General features: G+C 44.5%; 1 protein-coding gene across 1 annotated transcript in view; it reads left to right on the forward strand.

Moving 5' to 3' along the window:
* Positions 1–27,313, forward strand: part of ntng2b (netrin g2b) — a 59,216-nt gene that overhangs the window by 13,747 nt on the left and 18,156 nt on the right. The window contains 2 exon segments of the mRNA XM_046374634.1: positions 17,012–17,184; positions 18,471–18,500. Of these exon segments, the coding sequence (XP_046230590.1) occupies positions 17,012–17,184; positions 18,471–18,500 (203 nt within the window).

Here is a 27,313-nt window from a genome sequence, read left to right on the forward strand (position 1 = left end):
TGAGGAGGTTCCAGTGGGTTCCCGCCAAACAAATTATTCATAAATAGCACAGTGACAGAATGTTTGACTGTTTTGGTTTCATGAACTTTCTGTAATGAAACCTTCTGAGCTGAGAGTGAGTCGGGGTGGTCCACCCTGTTAAAGAAGTAATTTAGCTGGTTCACTCTCCCCACATCTCCTTCGATGGTGGCATCCCGCTTCGAGCTGCAGATGAGAAGCTCCACTCGTGTGGAGGTTGTAGATAAATGTTGCACATTAATGTGAAATATGTCAAAATGACACCAAGCTAATAGGCGCCAATAACAAATCATGTCATACAAAGGAAAACCATCTGGTGATGAACATAGACCCTCTGGTCTGACGTTCATCCACACACACATGCTGACACACAGCCTCTCTGATCTGAGGGCGTTTAAAGTGACCCCATCTCTCTCTCTCTCTTAACATGAGTCCTGTCGCCAGCCCGCGAGGACAATGATTAATGACAGAAACACATGGCCTCGGTGGTCTAACGTAAACCGCCATCCACATTCTGCCGGGAGAGCCGGGAACCCTTACAAGGCAACTTTGTGACAGTGAAGGATGCTCGGGCCGTCACGCGCCTGCTTAGCATCAACAAGCCATCCCTCCTACCTTTCAGAATTATCATTCCAATCAATACGGCAGGCTGACATTTGAATGGTATTTAACATCCTTGTTGGGATGGTGTGGAATGGGAGGAAGGAGGTGTGAATTTGTGTTCCCGTGGGTGTGTGTGATGGGGGGTGGTGGGTGAGAAGGGGAAACTGAAAAGAGAGGGGCGTTGGCCTATGTGGCCGTTACATGTGTTTGTGTGTGTGTGTGGAGTCGAGCTATGGTGTGTGTGGCTGTGGGGGGTGGGGGGTCCTGAGTGGATGCTGACACAGCACACACACACACACACACACACACACACCCTTTGGCACTATAGAAAGGGCCTGCAGGTATTGATCACAGCCAGAGAGAGGGAGAAATCAGCCCAGTATCCCGCGGGGTGAACCAGTCCATCAACATGCCAGAAGCTCCAACACAACCAGCAAATTTAATAATCAACCATCCCTGTTTTGAAATGTATTTGTGCTCATTTCTTTATTTAGTAGTCCTCGAGTGCACCGTATTTAAGAATTTATCACCCGTCTCGAATTCCCCGCTGTGCCGCTTTGCTTGAAACACAGCCTTCACTGGAAGCTCTCGAACATTTCACTTCATATTTATGCTTCCTGAATGCTTTCCGTAATTTCTCTTCTCATTCGGAGAGCAGGGCTGGTGGCCGGTGACAGCTTGCGATAGTGTCAGTATGGGCTGGATCTGGTAACAGAGGATCCAAATTTAGCATGTGGAGATGACTGAGGCGGGTCCTTCTTCCGCCCCCGGGCCACCCACACCTCCCGTAACATAATCACTAATCAATAAGTTATTCTGGGCAGCCAGCAGGAGTATTAGGTGGTAGTGGTAGGGGTCTTCAACAGTACAGTACAATCAGAAGTGTCTGATGCTTACGGCTGGGAAATTGATTTTGGGGAGCGAGACGATTAGTCAATGTTCCCTGGACAAAAGGCTAAGCTATTTCATCTCATCTCATCTGGCCTTAGTAACATATTGGGATTTCCAATGCTTAAAATTTGAATAATGAATATTCCACTCCGCTGGTGCCCCGGCGGGGACGGCGCACTGAAATGGGTTTTATATGATCAAGACCGAGTGGCAGTGTACCGCAGGTCGCCATCGTAATGAGATATGCTGGTGTTATTGATGGAGAGAGGGTTGTAGTCACTTCCTGGCCGTATTGTATGTCCCCAGGTCTCTAGCTATGGCCCTCTGGCTGAACCCGGTTAAAAGTAATTATTATTGGTTAAATGTTCTTAATGACCTGCGTTGAGACAGCAAAAACAAGCCTCCCCCCCGCTTGTAGGATGTTACCTCTGTGGCACGTCTCTCTTTTATCTGACGCTGCATTGTCAGAGTGACTGGCCGGCCTCTAAAGAGCTGGCGCAGGTATGCGGGAAGTCAGGTACTCAGGGATAAATAGTGCTGCTTTATCAATAAATACGTAACCTGATAGGCCGTTAAGTGCAAACGCAGGGAAGCCAAGTTTGATGGAAGGTGGGCTGTGAATTTAGATTGTGGATGAAAACACTCAGCAAACTGGATCTTGAGCGAGCTGTGAAAGGACATTGAGGGCGGAGGGCAGCCAGAGGTGGAGCAAGGATGTTGAAGAGGGGAGAAGGTCAAACAGAGGAAGTGAAGGCAAAGTCAAGTTGGACAGAGTTGATGGAATATTATTATATATTTCAGCATCAGTTCACTTTGTGTTGCAGAGTTCTCCCAAGGTTATCTGTAATGAGCTACAGCACTGACTACAATCTAAACTTTAAGCCAAGGTGTTTGGGGTTTCGAAAGCCTCGGGCTTTATGCTCATTTTACAGGCTATATTCAACCTTTAGATGTGGCCATTTCCATATCACTGATGGGCCATGTGGAGGCCATCTCCAACCATCAAAGATAGAGTAGCGAAGCCTCAACTCTATCATCATTTACATCAGTGAAATCACATTCACCGGGAAGCTTTACTCATAAGTGGAGCTCTCAAATTCCCCCTCATTCATTGGAGCTCCATCTCTCCGTCCCTGTTCCCTCTGTCCCATCTGTCAGCCTCCCTCGCTGGACTGCGGTGTGGACTGTGGAGGGCCATGGCCAGGCTGTAGTCTGCATTATGGATTAGACGTGGGGTCATGGATTGGACCCTTTTAATGAAATAAACAGCAGGTCGTAAGTTGGGTCTTTATAATGGAATAAAGGAAAGGCTGTAAGCTCAGGAAGAGCCAACTAAGTGGATTAGAGCCAAGACAGAAAGGAGGAGACGGAGCGGGATGAGGAGGAAGGCGACGTCTGCATCGTTTTTCTCTCCTCGCTGGTAATCGCTGCAGCGCCAGGCCCTCCTCTCCGTGACCTCTAAATTTGATTTGATTGGCTGACGGAGGAAGAATGACATTTAAAAGTAGCCAAGTATGCACTGTGAGTGTCTCTTGGTCCCCAGCGTCAGTCAGCTGAGCAGGATGTTTAGCACTTGTACAACATTTGATGGTGCTTCAAGTCACCATTTCCATTCATCTTTCCATTGATAAATTTATGTTATGTTAAATGTTGTCAGTTTTTTGTTAAAATTTGTCCAGTTTTTGGCATTCAAGACTTCAATCAATACTGTTTAAATTGTATTTTTTGGAAATTATTTTTTTCCTGATTGCTTCCGCAAACCACTGACCAAACACTGAAGAAAGAATTGTCAGAACTTTGAGGAACCAACATCGTCACCTGCACAGCTGGCGAGCACCTGGTTAAAAATGAGAAATGAGCACTGATAATATTAATACCACCACCACCACTACTACTACTACTTCTGCTAATAGTCATGGAGTGCTTTATTTCTGTGGGCTTTAACCAATGAATGAATGAGTGAAACATGTCAAAGAAAGATGGGTCCAGTCTTGTTTAAAATCCTCTTTCCTTTCCAACAGCTAATTATTTTTTGGTAGTGAAAATGAGTTAAGAGCAGACCTGCCAGAAAAACAAGCCTTATGAATGCTAATGATGTTCAGAGTGTTTTGGTTTTTTTTACATGGTCATGTTGTTTCATGCCTGCTTGACTCATTTATCCACCGTGTGTCTGTGCTCCTTTCGGAGCCATCCTGGCCCCCCTGCTGACTCTGCTAATGTGCTGAGAGGTTTAAGCTCTGCAGCTCCTCACAGACTGGCAGAGAAAACTTCACTGGTGTCCCTCAACATGTTGCAGAGAGTGGAGGACAGACAGCTTTTTATGTTTCTGTGGGTGTTACTGGCTTATTTTCCTGTTTTGTAGGCCTTTGCATTTACATTTGATTTCAATGTGCGTCCTTGCTATTATCTCAGTTCTGACAGCACTGTGATCACATCTCAACATACACATTATTTAGGCGGGACCGATGGGCTTGTAAACAACGTGGTTCATCTCAGGTTAATGCCGTAGACAGGTGTTGTTCGTTTGGAAATCCCATTAAGTTAGGGATGACCTCCAGCTTTACCTGGGCTTGTGTATCCAAGCAGGAGGAGACAGAGTTAAGTGATCCCTCACCTTGCTGGGCAGAGTTTTCTCTTGAGTGACACCTTATATTGACATTATTTTTCCTTATCCAGATGTAAATGGCGTAAAAAGGTAACTTGCTCTTAGCCCATATGGAGCCGCATCTGAACCAGTTTTATTATGATTTATTCAAGCCAGTATTATATCTCTACAACAAATAAAATAGAAACTTAACCAAGTAAAGGTGGAACAAAACAAATGGTTTCTTACGTATGATTTCTGATAACGTTCCAGAGCTGTAAAATCCTGTTTGTGAGAACTACGAGCCGTTCAGTGCTGTGTTTTGGCATCTGATAAGCCTTTAAACGCATTACTCTCTTACTCCAGCTGGACTTCCGGGATCTTATTTCATTGTCTCACTGGTACCGCAAACAACAAGTGTCCTCCGACACAGCTGGGATGTTTTCTGGTTTGAATGACCGCACTGTGCGTTGCACTGTGGGTAATGTAGTTGTCAGGTTTTCATGAGGAAAGGTTAGATGCTATCTGTGTATTTTTATAGTACATATTCTGTCCAATTTTGTTCCTTTTTTAAAAAAAAAGAAAAAAAATGAGCCTGACTGAAGTGGAGTGTGATGCTACTCGCAGTAACAGAAATGGGAAGAGGAAAGAGCAAACCAAACCAGTCGAATATGGAACTAAACAGGCGACTGATCATTTATGCAAAGCATCCAGCCAAAAACAAAAAACGGAGCTTCAAAACACTCATTTAGACTTGGAAATCACAAACCTTCAGTATCCCTGATCTGCATTTGTGCAGCCACGCTGCCTCCTGAGGGATCGGACTAATTAGACTCTTGCAGTGGCTAAATCCGACTGAAGGTTTATTGTTGTACTGCGCGTTTGAATGAGGATGACAGGGCAGATAGTGAGGGATCTCTGAGCCCTCGAGGCATCTGCGTGTCCATCTCCTCCACCGAACAAGAGCAAGGAAAAGCAGATGCCCCTCCTGTGCTCCGTTTTTGTAGCCTCCAGTCCCTTTGTGTCTTTTGCTATCCATGTAGGGTGACTTTGATGTTGGAGACTGTCACCACTATTTCTGAATTGCACCAAAGTTTTCTTTTCATGTCCTTTGCAGAGTGAAGGTGAGAGGATGGGAGGTATAAGCCTGGATCAGGGGGAGAGGGAGTGAAAGAAAAGAGGGAGGCAGATGATGGATTAACTCCTAGTTTCATGGGACTAGCTGGGGTGTGTGATTTTGTGATGAATGATGTGAGGTGTGATGCTCTGTAAATATTATTCTCCAGTTCACACGGCCACCACAGAGCAGAATAACACAGTGTACCCACCCAGAGTCTCTGCATATTCCACCCGCGGTTGAAAACTATTCTGTTTCATGAGAAAACCGCTTTGCACGTTTCCTCATGAATGAAATATACCACCCGTGTTTGATGTGCGATGAGGAAAACGCAGAAGCGATGGCTCGTGTGTTCTCGCCGAAGACAGGAAACCTTCATGCATGGATCCTCCCACCCCGCCCGGACTCCTCCTTCTCCGGGTTATCTCCCTCCAAGGCAGCCGAGGCTCGGAAACGGATCACTTTTTAAATCATTCATGAGCACTCCCCAGAAAAGAAAGGCATGCAGAAAGCCAAAGGACCGCAATGAGGAATGTGTCATTGTTCCTCTCATATGCGATGATTTATGACACGGTGGTTGTAACTGATTTGATAATCACAGTTTATTTCCCCTCAGAAGGGAAGAAAGTTAAAGTCAGCGATTTCGCCTGTTTTCCTTTCATTCCCCGTCTTTTGTTTCACAGACAAACGTCTTTTTTTCATCTCCTCCCACTTCAATAGATTTTTCTTTTCCTCCATCACCTTCTCAACCCTCCCCTCGTACTCATCCCATAAATATCCTTTTAAATTTACAAATACAATAAAGAATTCGCCCCACTAGCGCCTGTGCTGTGCCTTACCCAGCATCTGGTGAGAGGGGAATCTCTTGATACCGCAAGCGTGCTTTAAAGCTGAAAAGCATGCTGGGAATTGTAAGTGGGAGAACATGAGGCAGAGGGAGGGTGTCCTTGGAAAGATGGTTTGTTCTCAGTCAGCCACATTAATTAGCATAGCATTATTACAGGCACGGTGTGTTCAAAAACACACCGGAGTCGTCATCGTCATTACCACCATGGAGGTGCAGACGGATGAGCGGCTCATCGATTGCAGTCTGAGCGTGAGCGACAAAAAGTGAGCCCATGTGTCTGTTAATGAGAAAAACACGAGCTCATACTGTGATCAGTCAGTTTTTGATGTCAGAGACTCTCACTTTTACCACAGTGCTGTCTCGTCGCGGGGCGTGGAGGGTCGAGTCTGCAAGTTTTTAGTCCAAGTTTTTGTAACAAGACAAGCAAGTGATGTTTTTGCCGATGGCTGTTTAGTTTGGTGAAACTTTGGAATAAAGCACAACATCTTAAGTTAGCAGAACGATTAGGGAACGCAAGCAGGAAGTGCTAATTAATGAGCAACCTACGAGTAGAACAACTCAAAGGACTGTGTAGCAGCAAAGTGACAAACTGCAGTAAATTATAGCACTGTCATTAACAATCTCAACTTTTGAGAAGGCTTTCGTAAGAGCTGACGGTTCCCTGACGAAGACCATGTGGTCTGATCGAAGGCCCCTGTGACAAGTGGACCTTTGGGTGTGATTGTTTAAAGTTGTGTAAAGGCAGCTAATGCAGGATTTGTCAGTTGCTGTTTGTAAACACCACTTAAAATTGGTCCCTCCTACCCGGCAAAACGATCGAGAGCGAGCGAGCGAGCGAGCTGGAGAGTGAATGAAGAGAGGGAGTGGTGTTAGCGAACAAAGCAGTGGATAAATGCTACTTTCTGACTGTAGGGCACAGATAAACACTCAGCACAGCCCTTCTGAAAGTGCAGCTGAAGCACAGTCCTCATCCTGCTCCTCTCTGCTCTGCAGGTGTGTGCGGCTCGGCCCCGCCCTCTTCATACGTCCATGACACAGCGAGCAGGTGACAGAGACAGTGATGTCACCTGTGTCTCACACTCTGTGTCCTGTAAGGGCCTCAGGGATTACTTTTAAACATGGATTTTTTAAAAAAATATATATTTTTTTAAATTTTGATGGACACTTTTATTCTTCTGACATTTTATGGACCAAACAAGAAAATGATTGCGAGGTTCAAAAATAATAAAAAAGAATAATTCCAGCCAAAGTTCAAAGTCACCCACGTTTAAGAATATTACATACAGTATATATTTTTCCCTGTAAGTTCACCTGCTGTAGTCTTCTCATCTTTGAAGACTTGTGCTTTATTATTAATAATAATAATTATTCTTAAGTTCAATAACTACAACTGCAGCTTCATTTTGATTCTGCACAAAGCGGAGGTCATTTCATTATTTTCAAAACAGTGGCTGGGCCTTAAAGCATCATTAAATATAAATCTAATTTCACCAGAAGTAATTAATACATATTGAGATTATTAAGAAAAATATCGTAATTACTGAACAAGTGAAGCACTTTCTGCTGTAGCTCAGAGCACCAGTAAACACTGTCCTTTCGGTTTTTGCTTTTTTTTGTTTTTTTTAACGAAGACCCTCAAGTTTTAGTCCTTGTGCTAATTGTCTTGCTAACTGCACTGTTGTGTTTTGAAGCTCTCCTTCCCTCCTTCCCCCTCCTCCCCTCCTCTGTTCCTCTCTTCTCACCTCCTCTCCTCGGGCGGCTCTCTTCTCGCTATGACTAATGATGTTCTCTCAGTCTCAAGGTTTTAGCGGGATAATTATATTAACCCCTGTCCTCTCGCTGATCCCAGCTCAGCTCCTCTTCCCGGGGCATCCTCCCCTCCTCGGCCTCACCGGAATTAGACACTAATACACACATGGCTGTACAGGAACATTACAGTTGTATGTGTGTTTTGTATTAGCGCGTGTGTGTGTGTGTGTATCTGTTGGTATGCGCTCGTCTAACTTTTGGTGACTTTTAGGGGACTTTCTGCACATCATTTAAACGAGAGGACATGCAGCGAAGTAAATGAGAGAAAGCATGTAAAGTAATTGTGTGTGTGTGTGTGCAGAAAGGAGGCCCGCGGGTTCCCAAAATGTGTTGGGGTGATAATTTGTAGTAACACACTAGAGGTTCAAAAGTTCGCGGGCACACGTTGTCTCAGAGTGAATTCCGTTCCCCACTGCGAAGTTTCATTCTGATATATGCACACGCAACAGACATAAAGATCCTACGAGATCCACATCCCGTGGGGGACCGCACAACAGGAAGAGCCTCCCACCAAACCTCCATGCTGTCCCAGAGTTTCTGTCTCCTCATCACTTTTTCATTCCTCCCAACTCCCTTTACTTCTCCTTCCTCCTCGTTCATATCTTAAATAAGAAGAGGATGTATAATAACGTCCTCCCCTCCAACTCACGCCCAATTTCCCCTCTCCCCAGGTGTTACTCTCTGCCGTAGTGTTCATTAAAACACATTCAGCAGCAGTAAAGACTCCGCGGGGAGATTACACTCTAATATCCAGCACAGTGATCTCAGGACAATCAGGGCCGGATGGAGCGAGTTCAGCCTCTCTTTAGTGGAAGGAGCCTTAAGATGCAGTGACATGGATGCTTCGTTTAGAGCGATGTCAGCCATTCTGCATCATTCATGCTGCATCACGCTGCATGAATATTACAATGCTGGCGTGCAGAGTCTTAAATTACCACCCACCAAGTGCCAAATGCCAGTAAAATGTGTCCAGTGTGGATGAATTAATAAGGGTGACCCATCACAGTGGTCAGTGACTATTGAGAGTGCATCTATTCATGGATGATAACATTCAGCATATGTTATTTATACAACGATAACATGAGGTATCATGTTCGGACAACCCGAAAACATCTGGCCTCGCCTCTCGCCGCTGTGGACGCAGAATTAGTGGTGAAAACCTGAGCTGGACTCTCATCATGACAACATTTCAGTGACTTGGTGGGTGTTCAGATCCAAAAACAGAAGCAGTTAAGTTGGTGGGAGTTTCTGTTGGGCTGGAGGGAGAATTTTCACTGCAAGGTAAACAGTGGAGCTGTGAAGTACGCTGCAAAGTCACAGAGTAATCTGTCAGGGATACCTGGTCTCACACATGTGATTGGCCAGCTTCCTGCTGGATGTTGTCACACTGAACTGCAGCGAATGAGAAGGCAGCGTTTTCATCCAGTTGGTCTGAACGTAGCAGTTTTTTGGTCTGATACCCCACATGTACTTTTTTTTTTTTTTGAACTTTTTGAACAAGAATATGCAAAAAATGTATGTCGTCACAGTCCAGGGACGCACAACGAGTGTGGTTGACATGAAAAACAATTTCGAATCTTAATCAGAAGTCACAACGTCCTCCAGATAAAGACAGAAAACTGCATAAGTGAGCCACTTCTTGTCCACTATACAAGTGAGCGAGGAAGTTTTTTAACAAATTGTGTCTCCTCCTCATAAACAAAGTATCACTGCAAACAGCCAGGGTGACAAAATCCTGTGGAAGTTGCACATTAATTACCCCTGCAGTTTGAAAGGACAGCAAAAGCAGTGCATTTGTACACAGCTGGCATGTAACCCACACACACACACACACACACACACACTCTGCTGCGCTCATGAACATGGTCCTCTGAGGTCTGGACTGCAGAACAGGATGTTCCCAGGCTCCATTATTTAGTTATTTGGTCCTGTGCATACGGTGCATACTTCAGAGAGCAGGTAGCTCAAAGTGGGCCTGACTGTGCAGGCTACTTTTGACACAACTAAAACCAGCCAATCAGAGAGATTCTCTCAGGTCTGAGCGCCGGCCAGGCATGCACGCAACAGCCATTTACTGTATCCTGTGTAAATAATTTACTCGTGCGCTTACTCTCTCACACACACACACATGCGCACACACATATGTGCGCACACACACACACACACACACACACTCCCTCTATCCAGTACAAAACTGCAAATTAGAGGACACACTATTTAACTCAAACTGAGCAAACTGTGCTAATATAATGAATCATCCCACATACACACCAGGGAGGTCACACATACACCCCCTACACTGCATAGCACACACACACACACACACACACACACACACACACACACACACACGGTGTGGATTGCAAAGACAATCAAGGTCATTCTCTCGCTTTGAATAATTTAAGATGTCTTTTTGCGGGTCATCGTTTTTTGTTTTTTGTTTTTTGTTTGTTTTTTTGTTTTTTTGGTCATGGCCGAAAACACACACAGTGACCTCCCGACACTGAGTGTATTTAGCGTGTGCATATACAGCTTGTATCTGTGTGAGTGTGTGCAGAATGGCAGACCCCAAACCCACAATCCCTTTAGGTCCCGTAGACAAAGTGTTTTCTGCCTTTGACAGCTTTTGGAACATGCCCAACAAAAAGTAGAGAGAGTTGGAGGAAGAGATGGAAAAAAAAAAGAGGATGAGAGGACTGACACAGGAAATGTATCTGAAACATTTGCTGTCAACAACTTCCATTAGATAATGACACATAATGAGCTTGGGTGGCCTGGCTTGTTTAAAGAATGTCGTCAGCTCTGTTATTAATGAGAGGAGAGTGTGTGTGTGTGTGTGTGCGTGTGTGTGTGTGTGTGTGTGGTGGGGGGGTGTTTGACTGAAATGTGTGAAAACCACTGGTGTAATTCCTGCTCAGCACATGATCGCAGCAGAGGTCAGTTATAGATTACCTGTTTAGTCTAGAGGGAGAGGATGAAAGGATGGATGGCGGAGAGGGAAAAAAAAGTGAGGTGGGGTTGGCGAGGAAAGGGGAACGTTTGAACAGACTCCCCCTGCTACGGCAGGCTGCGCTCGAGGAAAATCGATCCCCTCCCTTCAGAGAAAGAAATTTATGAAGCTGGAACATAAACGCAGTCATGTCCAATTAGCTGCTCTGAATTTACGAGGCGAGGCGGGTGGAGGAAGTGGGAGGGGATGTGGTGATAAAGACTTCAGAAGAAGCCAATAAGGCGTGCTGCTGATCAATGATCCGGGCTTCACGCTACTCCCACTCCTCGCTCGGACGCTTCCTGCTTCGCTCGGGATGCACTCGACTTTCCTGCCGGACGCTCTCCATCAATCAAAATTTAATTTACAGGCACACTTAAAGATCCCCTCCGCACGTGTAGCAGGACATTCATGAAAGTTCTCTGATGTGCGTCTGACATGGTCTTTATTGAAAGAACGGGAAGTTACCACATTAAAAAGCTTAAAATGGCACTTATCCCTCGTTAAAAAAATCCAGATGTTATGAATATGAAAATACTTTTCATTTCACAAGTTTAACTGCTGGATGCAAGAGGTCTCTTACTTCACTGTAAAGTCCATCGTCAGTGTGTGAGCAGTGGAGGATCCAAGTCTCTGCATCCCACTTGTGTATGCTGGATCAGGACTGGCTTTTGGACTATTTGAAGCTCAAACATTCAGCATTCATTTTGAAACATTCCTTTCATTTTGAGTGCAGGGGAAACTTTTTGGACAAAAAGTACCTAAACTTGAATTTGAAACAGCACAAGGTACAACCTCTAAACTTTTGATTTAAGCTCTTCATGATGTTAGGAGCTAAATGTTGAGCTGCCGTATTTGATTGCATTATATTGTAATTTCCTGTCCATTTTCAGGCTTTTCCCCTGCATATCCACTTGAACCGCCGTGTCATCAGCCAGCCCTGGTTGAGTATTAAGCCTTCCTCTATCTGATAAAAGCACCGACACTCATTGGCCATTAGGCTCTCACTCCACTATTACTCCAGCAGGTTGCCGAGCTGCCTGTGTGTGTGTTGTGGTGTCAGGGGAGAAAGCTGTTGCGAGTGCCGAGTGGGCCTCCTCAGTGACGGCTGATCGAACACAGAGTCGAGGTGGAGGGGGATCTCCCGCTGGGTCAGAGCCGCATCGATGCAGTCTGTCATCGCGGGTTAGAGAGCGTCAGTGCGGACCCTCCTCCTGCTCCTCTTCCTCCTCCTCCTCCACCTCCCAGAGTCTCTCCACTGTTGTCGGAGAGGCAGGCAGACTGTCAGGGTTTTGACACGACTGCCCTACTCCCTGCTGCACTGACTGCTCAGCCCCCCGGATTGTCTATCGCCTATTTTCTCTTCCACCCACTCTTCTCAAACACATGTCCACAACCCAATTTACCCAATGCACTGCTCGGTGAGCACTGGCGCAACGGCTGCATGCACAGACAGAAGGGGAAAGGAAGACAGAAAGAGATGGAGGATAAAATGGGGAATCAGAGAGAAGGAGGGAAAGCCTGGAACTGTTACAGTGGAAGGAATTTGGGAGCAAAAGTTAGGAAAAAAAACAAAGCGACAGGAGAGTGCAAAACAGAGAATAAAGGAGAGGCAGTGATAGTGTTTCCCCGGAGAGGAGTAGAGGAATAGGCGTCGACTACAGTAAAGAGGCAGATAAAGCCCCATTAACTGCTGCTTCCAGCTGCTTTCTAAGGCTCTGCCACCGCATGACTCCCCCTTGATGTTTGTTTATCTTTCTTATTATTTATTCCCCTAATTGCCGTGTCTCTGCTGTCTAAAACAGGCAGCCGTCATATCATTAAATACAGCGAGTCGACATGACTTCACAGAGACTGACTGAGAGGAGAACGGACAGAGAAACACAGATACAGAGAGGCTAGCAGTGAGTGTATCTATCCCCATAATTGCTGTGGATCACTGCAAAACAAAGGGTGAGCATGCACATATGTAGATGATGCATGTATGATGCTAAAACAAAAGTGCGTTTGTGCTCCACTGAATAGTTCAGTGGTTTTTGTGAGTGTAAACGATGTGTAGGCGGGACTTTGACAGCGATGTTAGATGTGCTCTGACATCGCTGTCAAAATAATAGTTTTCATTAAATATAGATAAGGTACACATTGTATCTTGTGTTAAAGTATTTTTTAAAGACGACACTCTTATCACTAACTTTAGCCTTAAAATGCTTTGATTTGCTGAAACGCAGCCATAACAGTGTTAATGATGCAGCGGGAGCCACAACAGAGTATTATACAATATTTCCTACAAGAGCAGATGTTGCAGGAAAAAACAAATGACACACGTCTAAGTGGACGTTTTGCAGCTATGTTCATATTCAGCATAATCCAGCATTAGTGAAGTATATGTGCTGTTATATAATGGTGACTTTTAAGAGACACGGCGGCTAAGATAAAACATTAATGGAGTAATGCATATGTTGGAAAAATAGTCATTAAGACATAAAAACAACAAAAATCATGATTACTTATTGGTATGTATCGGGAGTTAATATTTAGAATTAATGGTTTGAAACCTTTTCTTTGCAAACTAAGCTTCTGGCCAGCACATTTTCACTTTCTTTACATTCTGAATTGTCTCCATGTATGGCAGTTGCTGTCAGTGAAGTGAAATTTTGCAGCCACACACAGGAGACAACGAATGAACGCATCAGGAACGTGATGGAGGACAAACCATTCGTTGTCAGCTGTCCTCCAGTGTATCAGAATCAGAACTTCTTTATTTATCCCCGAGGGGAAATTCTTTAAAGGCGTCTGTAACAGCCTGCACACGTACCGACGCATGCGCACTGTTTTGATGATGGCTGTTTGGCGTATCGCTGGTCCGTTTTCTGATCTGAATCCAGTATGGACAGAATGACATGTCCAGTGTCTTGCTGACCCATCCCCCGCCCGACCTTCTTCCTCTGCAGACTTTGTGGCACCATAATAACGTCACCTGACTTCCTCCCCTGCTCCCAGCGGTTGAGAGTAATTATTCCTCCAGCCGCTGGAGGGCTTTGTCGCCTGAATGTAAACATTTGCAGAAACGACTCTCATTTTTCTTGCGAGGACAGTCTCGGACAAACTGATAAACAATAGTACTGACCCATAATTACACCAGCTAATTAAAACGCCACCTTGTGTGTGTGGTTTCTAATGGAGACTGGAATACATTTGAATCTCTTATTCCCATCTGTTCCTCGACTCTCTCTCTCACCCGGCTTCCTCTTGCCCTTCTTTGTCTTTTCCTCCACTCACCCTCTCTCTCTCTCTTTTCATCCCTCCTCTCTCTTTCTCTCAAAATAAGCAGACAGGGTTGCGATGGATCCAGCTGTCCCATCTTAACTTCCTTCAGCTCAGAGCAGCTACTCCCACTTTGATGACTCTGCAGTGAAGGCAGACATCTTGCACATTAACATATGATTGTGCCCATGTATTATTTGTGTGTGGAGGGACTGAAGAAAGGGATCGGGAGAAATCCCAGCGCAAGCTGTCATCTGAAAGAGCACTTGAAAAGTCAGAGTGTCACATCATTCGTGCGGAAGGAGTGCAGGTCTAGAAGTGTTCTCGGTCTTCCTGGGCTGTGCGATGCGACAGGAGTCGGAAAAGCAGGTCAAGGGGACGAAGTGTCCGTAAAGTTTGAGCCGGCAGGACTCAAAATTTAGCTTTAATGATTACATTAGTAGATGCATCAGCTCACTCGGGCTCTAACATCAGCGTATGTCAACTGTCCATATAATTGACCACAGGGAGGACCATTTCCTCCAGCATGCTGCAACCATTAGGCCTGCAAGACACAACCTGCTCAGCAGCATACCTCAGAAATCACTCTCTTCTTCAGTATTGATCTTAAACTACAACTTCTAAATCCTGCACTCAGCGGCACTTCCACTTTTAAGATGAGACAGAAGAGATTTATCGGCGTAGATGCAGGAGATGAGAAGCAGTGATGTGTTCGCCGCTGTCAGTCACTCAATGCAGGCATTAGTCACTGTGCCTCTGCTTCTGTGATCTGGTGTCTGTCACCGTTGCGCTCAGGCAAATGCATCACCATCACACGAAAGCAGAAAGACACACACGCGCGCACACCTGTCTCATTTCACACACGCTCCCTCTCTCAATTTTCTCCATGAAAAAGAGATGTTCAATTTCCCTCTTCGCTAAGTGAACAGCTCGTGTCCTTCAGAAAGCATGCAGGCCTTGTCGGTGGATGGATTCTCCCCGGCACGTCCTGTCAGCTTGTCCAGGTGATCACTGCAAAACGTGGGTAATTTATAGGACTGAAAGCAACAATGTGATAGGAGACACAACTCGCCGTGATCAAGTGTCTCCATTTTTTGTCTGTGAAGCTCAGCGCATGTTTCAAACTTTTTGTCATCATTATTTTGTATGTAAAGTCAAGTGAAAGAAAGGCTGGGCTTGATAGGCTTGATAGACCTCCGCCCCCCCCCAAAAAAGAAAAAAAATACAACAAAGAAAAGAAAATTATGAGAAATCGCAGATTAGTGTGACGAAGGAAGATTGAAGTAGTCATCTGCCAGAATACAGGCGCCATTCTTTGAATATTTGATGCAGACGGATGGCTGTTCACTCCAGTGGAACAAACTGGATTGGAGTTCAGTCGCTCATCTGGAAAAGGCTGTAATTTGAAGTCGTGTCTGCAGAGCGTCCTTAAGATCCTCATTTCCTTCCCGGCCGAACTTCAACCTTTGGATCAGCCCACCTGTGCCCTGCCGTCCTCTGAGGTCGTACTGTTTACGCGACATTCGTACCCGTGCACACATACTCAGGCACTTGACTTTCACAAGCAGTAACTGTAAACAGCAATTTGCTCCCAAATCGCTTTCTTCTTCGATCGTGGTCCTTCAGTATTTCGCATTAAGCGTTTGGAGTTTGTATTCATGTTTTTCGGTTTACATCTTGCTGTATGTTTTTTATTTTATGATACAGAATTATTTTGAAAGAGAAAAAGTAACAAGCAATATTCACATGATTATTTTGAGTCAGCTAATTGTTCTGTTAATTACTCCATAAATGGTTGCTTTTATAAACTTCGTGAAGCTGACAGGTGACATCTTCAAATTTCTTGACCAACAATTCAAAACACAAAGATGAAGAAGAGTTTGTTATCGTGTGTTGAAGAAAAGTAGCAAATTTTCACACTTGAGAAACTGGACCTCTGAGCAGTTTCTTTCTGCAAATAGCTGCAAAATGATGTTAATCGACACTTTGATGAATTGCATCGTACAGTCAGTCAATCGGTCAGTCTTTTCATATTTTGTGAAGACAGTTTGATTCATTTTTGATACTTAATCAGGGGTGTAGATTGTAAAGCTGCTGGTGCAATCAAATGAGACAGAATCAGGACTGGCAGAGTGGACTGGCAGCTGTACAAACTGCACTGGCAAACATCGAGAGAGAAGTGGGAACTGTAGGTTCTTCCAGCGTCTTCTGGGAGAACACTCAATTTGAGAACAAAAAAATTACACTCCTCATAATTAAGTTAACACAGAAACTGTGATATTTTTCTTAATATAAAAATAAATTTCATCTTAGCCATGAATCTTGAAGGCATCGCAAACACACACGCATCTTCTGTTTCCAGGAGAGTGTTGCAACTCTCATTTCTGTTTATGTGCAACATTTTCCAGATACATCTGCAACTGTAGATTCCCCACGACAAATACAGTATGGATACACACATGCATCCACAAATATATGAAGAAAGTTACTTCTAATGTGAAGTTTTACTCTCCCTTTGTCGCACATACGGTGCAATTTACAGCATCTGCTCAATAATGAACAAAATATGTACAATGCATTTTAATCCCGGCTGGGATAGGCTCCAGCCCCCCCACGACCCTGATGAGTAAGCGGTATAGAAAATGGATGGATGGCATTTTAATCCTACTTATTTTGTTTCATATTTATTACCATAATGCAGCTCACCAACATGAAATCTGTGCTCTGTCTCTGTCAGTTCCAGCACTTTTTTTCCTTTTTATCTCTAGGTGTAAAAATGCTCTTACAACATCTAGTATCCTTTAACCCGTGTGTGATTACAGCCTTCATTTGCCGCCGTGGGTCATCTCATCTCACCTGTGTCCTCTGTCTGTTCTCCTCTGTGTTAAGGTGTAAGTGTAACCTCCATGCCTCCCAGTGCCTGCTGCAGGACGGGAACCTCCAGTGCCAGTGTGAACACAACACCACTGGCCAGGACTGCCAGCGCTGCAGGAAGGGCTTCAAAGCCAAGTCCTGGAAGGCTGGTTCCTACCTGCCAACACCCAATGGAAACCCCAACACCTGTACGTACCCGGAACATGTTCACCTGATCCAGCCAGTTAGCTTAGCTAAACACAAAAACCGTAAAAAGGGGCAAACAGGTCGGCTGTAACTGCTGAAAGATAACAGTAGTTGCCCAGCAGCAAATCTAAAACCATTTTAACTGATCATCTGATGAAGTGTTAACTGATGTTGATGTCTTAGCTCAGTTATGTTACCGTAGTGCCCTGTTAGATGCCAGTTAATGTTATGCTAGCTCTGTGCCCTGTTTGTTAAGTGTTCATATTCTATTTTATCCCATTTTGCTCTCTTATTCTGCTCTCCTTCTTGTACTTGTAATGTTCCCAGGTTCTCCTGTTACATCATTGTACTTAATTTCAATCACCGGCACTCTTGACTGATGAACGTATAGGTTTTCTCATCACTCTGAGGTCCTGAATGAAAAGTAGGATCAGGGGAGGGAGTTGAAAAGAGGGGAGAAGTTGAGAGAAGACGACGGAGAGGCTGAGCTTCCCTCAGTGCAGAGAGCAGATCAGAGCTGTGTAACAATGTGGGAGTGCGTGGGGGGAAATCCTCTTGGAGAGTGTAGCCAGCTACAGTCGCAAGCTATGATAAAATAATAATCTAGGGCAGCCCCTCCCAAGCTTTCTCCTTTCAAACAAACATAGACACACTCGCTTGCACAGAGACACATGCACGCACCTGTACCTGCACACACAGAATGACTCTATTGCCAGCCCTTTTTTTAGCACGCTGTTGTTTCCAGGCCAGGTTTAATGGTACTGACACACACCTTCAGAGCCCATAACCACCCTTCCCATCAGCAGAATTTAAAAATTAAAATGTGTGCAACTTGCTCGCTCGAAACGCTGCACAGAATGGCCACAGCTCGCAGTTTGGTCTCTACAGATTGCATTATGCATGCCAGGCTAAGCTAACTAGAAATGCAGTCTTGGAAAATGTGCAAGAAAGGCAAAAAGTTTTGAATCGAAAGCCTAGCGAAGTGGTACAGCTCGCTTAAAACATGCATATATGATGAGGACCCCTGAATGTGAGGGTGCGGGGAAGAATTGAGGGTTAAATTAGGGAGGAGTTGGGGTGGGGGTGGGGTTTAGGGGGGTGCAGACCCAGTAATTACTCTGGGACATTGAGAGGTGGTCTACAACAACCCCTTATTTTTGCAGGAGCAGCTCTTAAGATCTTTCTGCCACCTGAGTCTGATGAATGAGGCAGAGTCAAGTCTTTAGGCAAATTGAATGCATAAATAAACAAGTTCTCATCTCCCCTTCCTCTTCTTATTCTCTTTCAGGTACAATTGCTGGCTCACCCTCCGGTTCTAGTAAGTAATAATGCAGAGCAAAGCAGAAGAGGTGGTATTCCAGTCTCTCTCTTCCTGTTTTGTCCCACCCCCTTTCTGTTGTTCTATTGTTTTGTTAAATTTAAGTTTCAACCCCATACCTCGCCTTGTGTGCGTCTCCTAAACTCTCCCTCTTTGCTGTGATGTTTAGCTGGCTCCAGAGTCAGTCATCCCTCTTTTCCTGCGTTTCCTCTCTCGGTGCGGCAGCTCGGGCCCCGTGTGCTTCATTATTAATAGGCCTCTCTGTCGCCATGTCCTTTCATCACAGCACATCACACTAACCTGCACAGGAGGAATTCTTCCACAGTTCTGCTTTTCTTATTTAGACTAAAGACAGCGCCGTTGATGGATTGAAGAAAGGGAGGGATGAGCGAGGGTTCGGTTGAGGATGGGTGGTGGATGGAGCGAGCTGAGACAGAAGAGAGACAGAAAGAGGGAGGAATGGGAGAGAAGGATGTTGGCATATGTTAGTGTGTTGTAATGCAGTGTGATTCTGGGTGAGGAGCTCGGGGAGGCAGGAATAAAAGGGAATTTGATTAGGGATTCTCTCTGTGGAGAGGCTCTCAGCCTCCGAGCTGTTAGACAGAAACGATCGGCAAAGTGGCAACATCAACCCTGACAGCACTGGGCTTTTCTCCACATGGCCGGACAGTAAAAGGCTGGTGCATGGATGGACTGAGCAATTGGGCTGCACTGCAGAAGTCTGCTTTTAAAAGGTCTCCTCTCACAATTAGACACAATTGTGTGGCTCTCTGGAAAAAAAATGGGTATGAGTTCCCAAAGAAAAGAATGATCGTCGCAAATGGGCTGATAATGAGTTTAGTGGTTCAGTTTCAGGTTTCCACAGATTCCGTTTGTTAATCAAGATTTTTTTTTTTGTTTTTTTGTTTTTTTTTACCTGTATTGCTGAATACTCACATCATCAGCTTCATCTAAGACATTTGCTGTCCCTGAAGCTGAAGATGAGTCAGGGGGCGAAGTTAAAGTCGAAGCTGAGAGTGAAAGTGAAGCTGAGGATGAAAGACAGGAAAAAACTGAAGGTGAAGCAGGGGGTGAAGCCGAAGGTGTGAGCAGACCCCAAGGGGAAACACAGACCTCAAAAGCTGAATGGGCCCCGGCTGTTACCCATGAGCCCTTTGGAGCCCCTCGCGAAGGTGCGAAAATGTAGATTAGCCACAGCTAGAAGTAGAGAGTAACTGAATATATTTAGTCAATACTGTAGAAAGTCTCATTTTCTTAAAATAAGTGAGAACATCTGCCGTCACAGTGACATAATGAAAAATAGAAGTTTTGCTCTGTTGATGAAACAATCAATAAGCTGTCTCCTTGAAGCCACAACCAGCAGTTAGCTTAGCTTAGCACAGCTAGTCCAAACACAACAAAATGTGCCTACCAGCACCACTTATGCTCACTAAATGTTTTATCTTGTGTGTTTAATACAAAAATCTGAGTGTAAAAATTACAGTTTGCTGTTTTATGGTGGCTTACATATCATTCCTTGACTCAGTAACTTCACTTCACAGAGTCAAGAAATGAAGAAATCTTTCAGAACATAACCGTCTACATAACAGCAAATTGTTGATTTTTACACTCCAGTGTTTGGGATTGACAAACGTGATATAATGTGCATATGTGTTGGATAATGAGCTTTAGCAGTGCATGCAGGGGAATTTTGTCAGTGCTGAACAGAGCCAGAATTACTGTTTCCAGTCTTGTGCTAAATTAAGTTAACTGCTGGCTTTAGCAGACATTTGAAAATCCTCTCTGGTACCATCATTTAAAAAATCTGATTTCTATTGTAAACAGTCTCTAACTGCACTGGCAGATATTTTTACTTTCACTTTTACTTAGACAAAATTGCAGAGATCTTACTGCTGTACTTTTACTCAAGCTGAAGCTCTGAATACTTCTTTGATCAGTGCAGTGGAGACAAAGTAAACGTGTGTGTCCAGATGCTGAAACGCAGTGTGTTTGTGTCTGCGTATACATCATACATAATTCATCCTGCAACTTCCTGGAGGTCTTCAGATGTACATTGACTGTTTCCCTGGTCATACGCATCTGTGACGTCCTTGTCGGACGTCGGTTGTCGAGTGCTGAGTGAGAGCGCGTCAAACTATACGGACGTTCTGACTTTATTTGTTCTGACTGAATGATTTTAAACAGCCCGGGACGGATGAGAATAGATCCTGTCAGCCGCTTGAATGTACAGTAAAGTGGAACTCAAACCCCGACTCGCCCTCATGCTAAATTTAAACCTGCCATCTTGGTAGGCATCAGACCTCTCATGTTCCACCAGAAAAGCACTTAGGATGTGGGAGGAGCTGGGATTTCGGCAGTGCTGTGATGTCGTCAGACTTTTTTTTTTTTTTTGTCTGAAGGAAATCCATTAAGAGCGTTTGTTGAACAGCACAGCACTTTTGTTGTTTGGCTGACATCAGTGGGGAACTCAGAGAATTCAGTGATTAGCTGTGATTTAGGAGGGCTGACAGAAGCTCTAATGTTATATAAACAAGAGTCCTTTGTAAGCCTGCTGTGAAGGACACAGAATATCACATTTAGATTTTATGTTCACAGTCATAATGTGATGATTTAAGTTAGATTTTACATGCACAATATGGTTGCAACTCAACCATCATCAATTAGTCTACAGATCATTTTTTTTCCAGGTAATCATTTTGCTCATTATATTCTCTGTTTTGTCTAATAAACAGTTCAGAATATGAAATATATGTATGAAATACATGAAAAGATGAAGACAAATCTAAGAAAATCAGGAAAATATACCTGAGAGGCTTTTTGCCATTAATTCAATTAATGAAATTGATGCTGGTTCATCAGCCAGTGGATTACGTGAATAATCGCTGTAGCTTTAATCCATATTGCCAAATTTAAAGGGTTATTCAGCTGTTTCTAAAGGAAAGAACTATTCATACTGGACACGTAAAATTGTTCACTCCTAAATTATGAATGCATAAAATATATCCAATTAAATAATATAATTTTTGTTATATAAAAACTAGCAAAGACATAACAGCTATTCACTTGCATTTCTGGGACACCAGAAAGAGAGATGATAACCTTGTAGACTCTTCTTGTTATTTTAATCTCAGATTTAGAAAAGTGTATTTGGCCTGAACCTGACCATGAAGTGAGCAGACCCTTGTTATCTATGTGTGTGTGTGTGTGTGTGTCTAGATTTATGGCGGGCATATGGCGCAGTTCAGTGAAACCCATAAATCATCTTCATCTCCTCCTTTTCCTCCCGGGGATCTCAGGTCTTAGGTTCCATTCTCACAGAGCTGCCGCCACTACTGTTTGTATGAGGACACACTGATACACACACACACACACACTTGCAGGTTTATCCGTATTGTGTGGGCGAAGGTCCTGTGACATTAATAACTAGATCACATTACCACATTAGGTATCTTGAATCACATAATCTGTAATCTCAGTTGTCTCCACTGACTCATTGGCATCCAAAGATGCATTCAGAGCCTGCGTGTTATTTTAAGATGCTTGTAGCTGTAATATATGTTCAGAAGATGCTCGCTTCATCTGTGAACTGTGTGGAGAAGTGTTAAAGCAGCCTGGGATTTTATTTTCATCCGCACACAAGTTGCTTATATAAATCATATTTTCAGGATTATTATTTTTTTCCAGGAATTTGATAAATCCAGATTCCAGTTTAGGCATTCAGTGCAGGATTTTAAGATCAATGACTGTGGTCTGTGCTGCGAAGCAGACGCACCCATGTAAACTTCACAGTGGACTTACAGGTTGGACAGCGTGTCGTAGTAGTTGCACCCTTTGTCATGTTGCTGCCCCAGTTAAGTAACTGAGCATGCTCAGATGAGGATTAGCAAACCATTGGCAAGAGAGTCTGATCCACAGAGGCTGCATCCTATTGGTCAACTGGACAGCTTTAGGACGTTTGGGGGAAGGGAGGTCAGAGAAACCAAATCCTAAAGCCCAGTCATACATCTACGAGTCACAGTGACCTCACATGACCCTATTCCATCTTCTCATTCAGCGTCAGATCCCAGGGCTGCAGAAGAGCCCGAGTACAGAACCAGCAGACAGGGGATGCGCTGCATTAGATCGTCCAGTCGCCCAAATAAGATCCTATCTGTGCGCCCATCGTCGTCTCTATTTTATAATGAAATCCTTACATTCAAGACTGAACTTGGCCTTAGACCAAGAGAAACTGGATCATGTCTGGAAAATCATGTGACATATTAATAACATCCATGCTGTCACTCGGTCCGCCACCATTAGGTACTCTGGCAATCTGTTAACTGGCCCCTGAATCACAATGGCTTCATTAGCGTGGAGCTAAATCAACGCCCAGCACTCTGGTAATACATGATGAGAATTGTCAGACTGACAGGTGGCGTTAGACATTATTGTAATCATTTCTCTGGCTACATTAATGCAGATGACAAATGATCTCATTTAATGCAAACGCTTTCTCGTGGAAGACACCTGAAAGTGTGTCCGAGCCGGGAACGGCCATGAACCAGCGGCGTGCACTCTGAAGTGTGTGAGAGTGTGTGTGTGTGCCAGAGAGAGTGTGTCATGGGACAGTTAGAGTCCATCTGCGCAGACAGACAGGCACAGGATTATGTAATGAATCAGCTTAGATGTTGTGCATGAGAGGGTGATGGCGCTGTTGCATGGCTGAATAGCCTTCGTCTTTATTACCCCCCCATACAGAGTCCATTACCTCCAGCAGCTCCGGTTCTAAGGTTGGAAGCTCACAGCTCAGCTCTCTAAACCCTCATCATTTTGATCCAAGTGAAGGTAGGCGGCGCCTGCAAACTTGAGAGACTTTTTGTGCATAATGTAATTTAGTCGTGACTGCAGTGTTATTACAACTAGAATAGATGAGTATGATGGTTTAAAGTTATGTAAACCCCTGCTTTTTATTGACGGTGTAGAGCTTACAAAAACCCTGGACCCCAAATCCACTGCTAGCCCAAGATTAAAGCCTGCCAGATCCATCTTTCCTGTGCCTGGTGGACGATCTCCATCTCTGCTTTCCTGTCATCTAGTTTTATAAACAAAAAACACAAACCAACAAAATATATATAATACATATACAATTTACAACAACTGGCTGTCCTTCAGCGAGCAGAATACGGTGTATGACACACTTTATCAAAAAAGTATAAAGAATAATTCTCTTTTTGTGTTGGCTTTGATGTAGTTTGTCTTGTTCACATCATGTTTTTAAAGTGACCAAAATAACTCAGATAGTCAAAAAAAAGAGATAATAGGAGACCTGTAGCAACTGACTGCAAATCTTTATTATCAATTACTCATGGAGACGGAGTAATTCTAGAAAATGGAGCAGCACACGAAGAACCTCGCACAGAACAGCACTGCAGCCACAAAGCCCAACGTCTCGCATCACAATTATGCTATTTTCTCTCATTAACTGACAGCTAAAAAAAAAATTGTGGCCACCGAACCATTTTAGATTCACATTAGTGGAAAATGGTGCAATGATCAGCGAGGACATCAGAACGGGAAAATTTAAACCAGCAGGTTTATGTATTCAGATTATGTGTGCATACATAAACTCAGTACGCTGCACCACTGTACAGTTCTGCGTTTATAGATCAGTAATTGATTCATTGCTGTTGTGAATGTGAGAGACGAACGTTTACGTGTCCATTTCATCCATGATGACAAAACTGAGTGTGTGCAAACCATATGCACACGTCCTTACACAACACTGCAAGTGTAAAACAGAGTAATACACTTTGACAAACAGTGTGTGATTTCATTTTTACAACCATATTAACAATAGTCACACCTTTGACAGTCACTGTGTTTTGCAGAAAAAAAAACTCCCACAATCCTCCAGCACTGAAAGGGTTGTGAAACAGCTTTTGAGTTTAGCCTATCTCAGCAGTGTGAAATCACACTTTCATTGTGTGTTCTCACTTCTGTGTGTATTAACGTGCAGGCGATGTGTGTGTGTATCTGCACATCTGAAGGAAAAAAAAAAGGAAAGCGAGGAGAGGAAGGCTTTCTTTGGATAAACAATCTGAGGCAGCATCTCTTATGCTAATGTCTTTGCCCACTCATTCCTCATTGCATTTACATCCTCGGCTCTCATGAAGCTGATGCGACAGACACCAGAGCTCCACCAGCAGAGAGAAGCTCCACCTCGCTAACCGATAGTGTGCTACCCACTAGCCCCTTGTCTGAGCCTCCTGTGGTACCCGTGGGGGAATCTGACACACACTTCCTGTTACAGCAGAGGTTCTCCCTCCTTCAGCTCCGTCAGAGGGGCACCCAGTTTCCCAGACACAGGAGGAGTTCACGCCCTCAGAGACAAACCCCGAACATTCACATCCGTCTCACTCAGTCCTGAAGGAGCACACGGATCATTCGGCCGTTGATCGCCATCACCATTCGATCACAGTAGAGTCCATCCCGCATCCCCTGATTCGCGCTCACCATCATGCAAGCCTCCTCGAACCTGAGGGAGAGCACTCTGATCCGAGACAAAGTGAGAGAGGAGGTAAGGCACACCCGTAGCTCTAGATCAGAGTGGATGTAGAAAATAGAATAATCTAATTTAGAATCAGGAGATCATTTTCATCTCCAGCCATCGTGATGGTTTTTATAGAGCGGAACCCCTCCAAAATGGATGGTGTTCAGGAGGTGAATGTCACCAACACCCCCGTGCACACAAGCTATCATAATCTTATGGTGTTCAGCATCATATCACATGGAAGAGACTCTTATTCAATTTACGCAGTGACAGTGAAATCTAGTTAACATGGGCGAGTGAGTGAGTGAGAGAGAGGCAGTTTGGAGGGGTGGAGAGAGGGAGCAAAACGAGGATGTGGCGCTGGAAGGTTTGCGAGAGTTCAGTCGACATTGTCTTTACATCATTCAGAGACCCTGAGTGGATTATAGAGCATCAGCCACTGGATCAGGGTGATGTAAAGACACCGAGAGGTACCAGGAAAGACAGAATCAGGACTAAACCCAAAGCATCCCCACAACATTCACCTCAACTGACTTACTATGTCAGGCATGTCAAGATATTGAAAGGATCACATGGTCTTGGAGGTTCCTCCTTCCAGTCAGTGTGGAGCAGGCGGGAACCCCGAACACTTTGGTTGCTGATGTCAGACTGTTCTTTCTGAGCTGATTGAGATTAATGCCAAGAATGGTTCAATTCACTCCTACCCCCCAAGGCAGCATAGGTTACTGAGATTAAATGCCTTTATGCTCAGCCGTACTTCAGAATCCCGTTTTCCCACAAGAATTCCTTTATTTCCTCCCTTTCAGTATCTGCAGCCGTGACAGATGTGTGAGAGAGCAGGTCTAGAGGGACCAGAGTCGGACGTGAGTAGAGGCAGTCAGGGGTTACTTTGATGAGATGTAACGATGGCATGATGCCAGTTGTGTGAAACGGCGCGGGGTGCTGTGAGAACGGCTTCCGGCGTCCTGTCTCAATGGAGCCCAAGGGAGGGAGGGAGGGTGGGGGGGAGTGAGTGGGCAGGAGATAGCCTGAAGGGGGACGCTCCGCAGGGGAGCAGGATGCTTGCAGGATGCCCCCTTCTGAAGAAGAATAACTGGAGACGTACATCGCCTATACAAAAACACCCCAAGGGGAAACACAGATGGAGGCATGCAGCACTGAATTCTCTAGTGGTCCGGTGATCATTAGTCCCTCAATGACGTGCACAGTGTGGTCGCTTCATGTGATTGGTTATCTGTATTTTCACTCTTAATCGTCTCTGTGAGGAGGACTCTGTTGGCTTGATTTATTGAATTGTGTCCGTGTTGCAGCAAAAGGAAAGTTAAAAAGGAAGAGGAGACTTGATCCATAAACTGAACTAGTTTCACATCACTTCTTTCATTTACGCTTGCTAGCCCTAAATACTTGAAGCAAAGGATCCTGGGAATGGCATAACGCCCTCTGGGAATGGGGAACACGCAGAGAAAAATGGAAGGAAGTGGGAAACTTGAGCAAGAGACAATTAAAAATGCAGCAAAAGTGGGATTTGTGTGTGCCAAATTGTCTCTAGCACCTATGCTGATTTGAGTTTTGTGTGAGTGTAGCACCAGAGAGAATATCAATCTCAACATAAGGAAGTACGCCCATGAGAAGATAATACAAAACAATATGTAGGATCCTATGAATATTAATATTTTGGGTAAGTACAGTAGGAAGAAAGAAGCAGAGGCAGATCATCTTCTTCCATTATGGGCTGGAACGCGATCACAGAAACGAGCACACACAGAGAGTTAGAACAAAAACTTCCTGACATTCAGATAGAAAGGAAGTGTATGTCATTTCTTTCACACCCAAAGTGAAAGAGTAGTGATGAAGGAGTTTCTCAAGCCTCTCTGACTCTCACAGCTTTTTCCCAAGCTCAGGGCTGAGGCCCCTGATGGGGCAATCCACTATCTGACAGAGAGAGGAAAGAGAAGAGAAAAGGAAAACGAGGTCTCAGAGGAAGACTGGAAGGGAGAGAAAGGCAGATGTTATCAGTAATCTTTACCCACTGCAGACTCAGCCTAATTATAAACTTCTCATTGCTCAGGTTGCTGAGGAAAGAGTATGTAAAACACCTCATGAGGTGTCAGTTCTTGCTCTGTTAATGACGACTGTGATCCGACAGCCTCCCACAAGCCTGACGGACACGTACCTGAGATTCAAAGCCACAGAACAACAACCTCATCTGAGCATGAGGAGAAAAGGGAGGAGGAGGAAAGAGAAATAACCGAAAAGACAGGCACTGCTTTGTGTGCAGAAGTGG

Source organism: Scatophagus argus, chromosome 20 (genome assembly GCF_020382885.2).
Source record: "Scatophagus argus isolate fScaArg1 chromosome 20, fScaArg1.pri, whole genome shotgun sequence".
NCBI lineage: Eukaryota > Metazoa > Chordata > Actinopteri > Scatophagidae > Scatophagus > Scatophagus argus.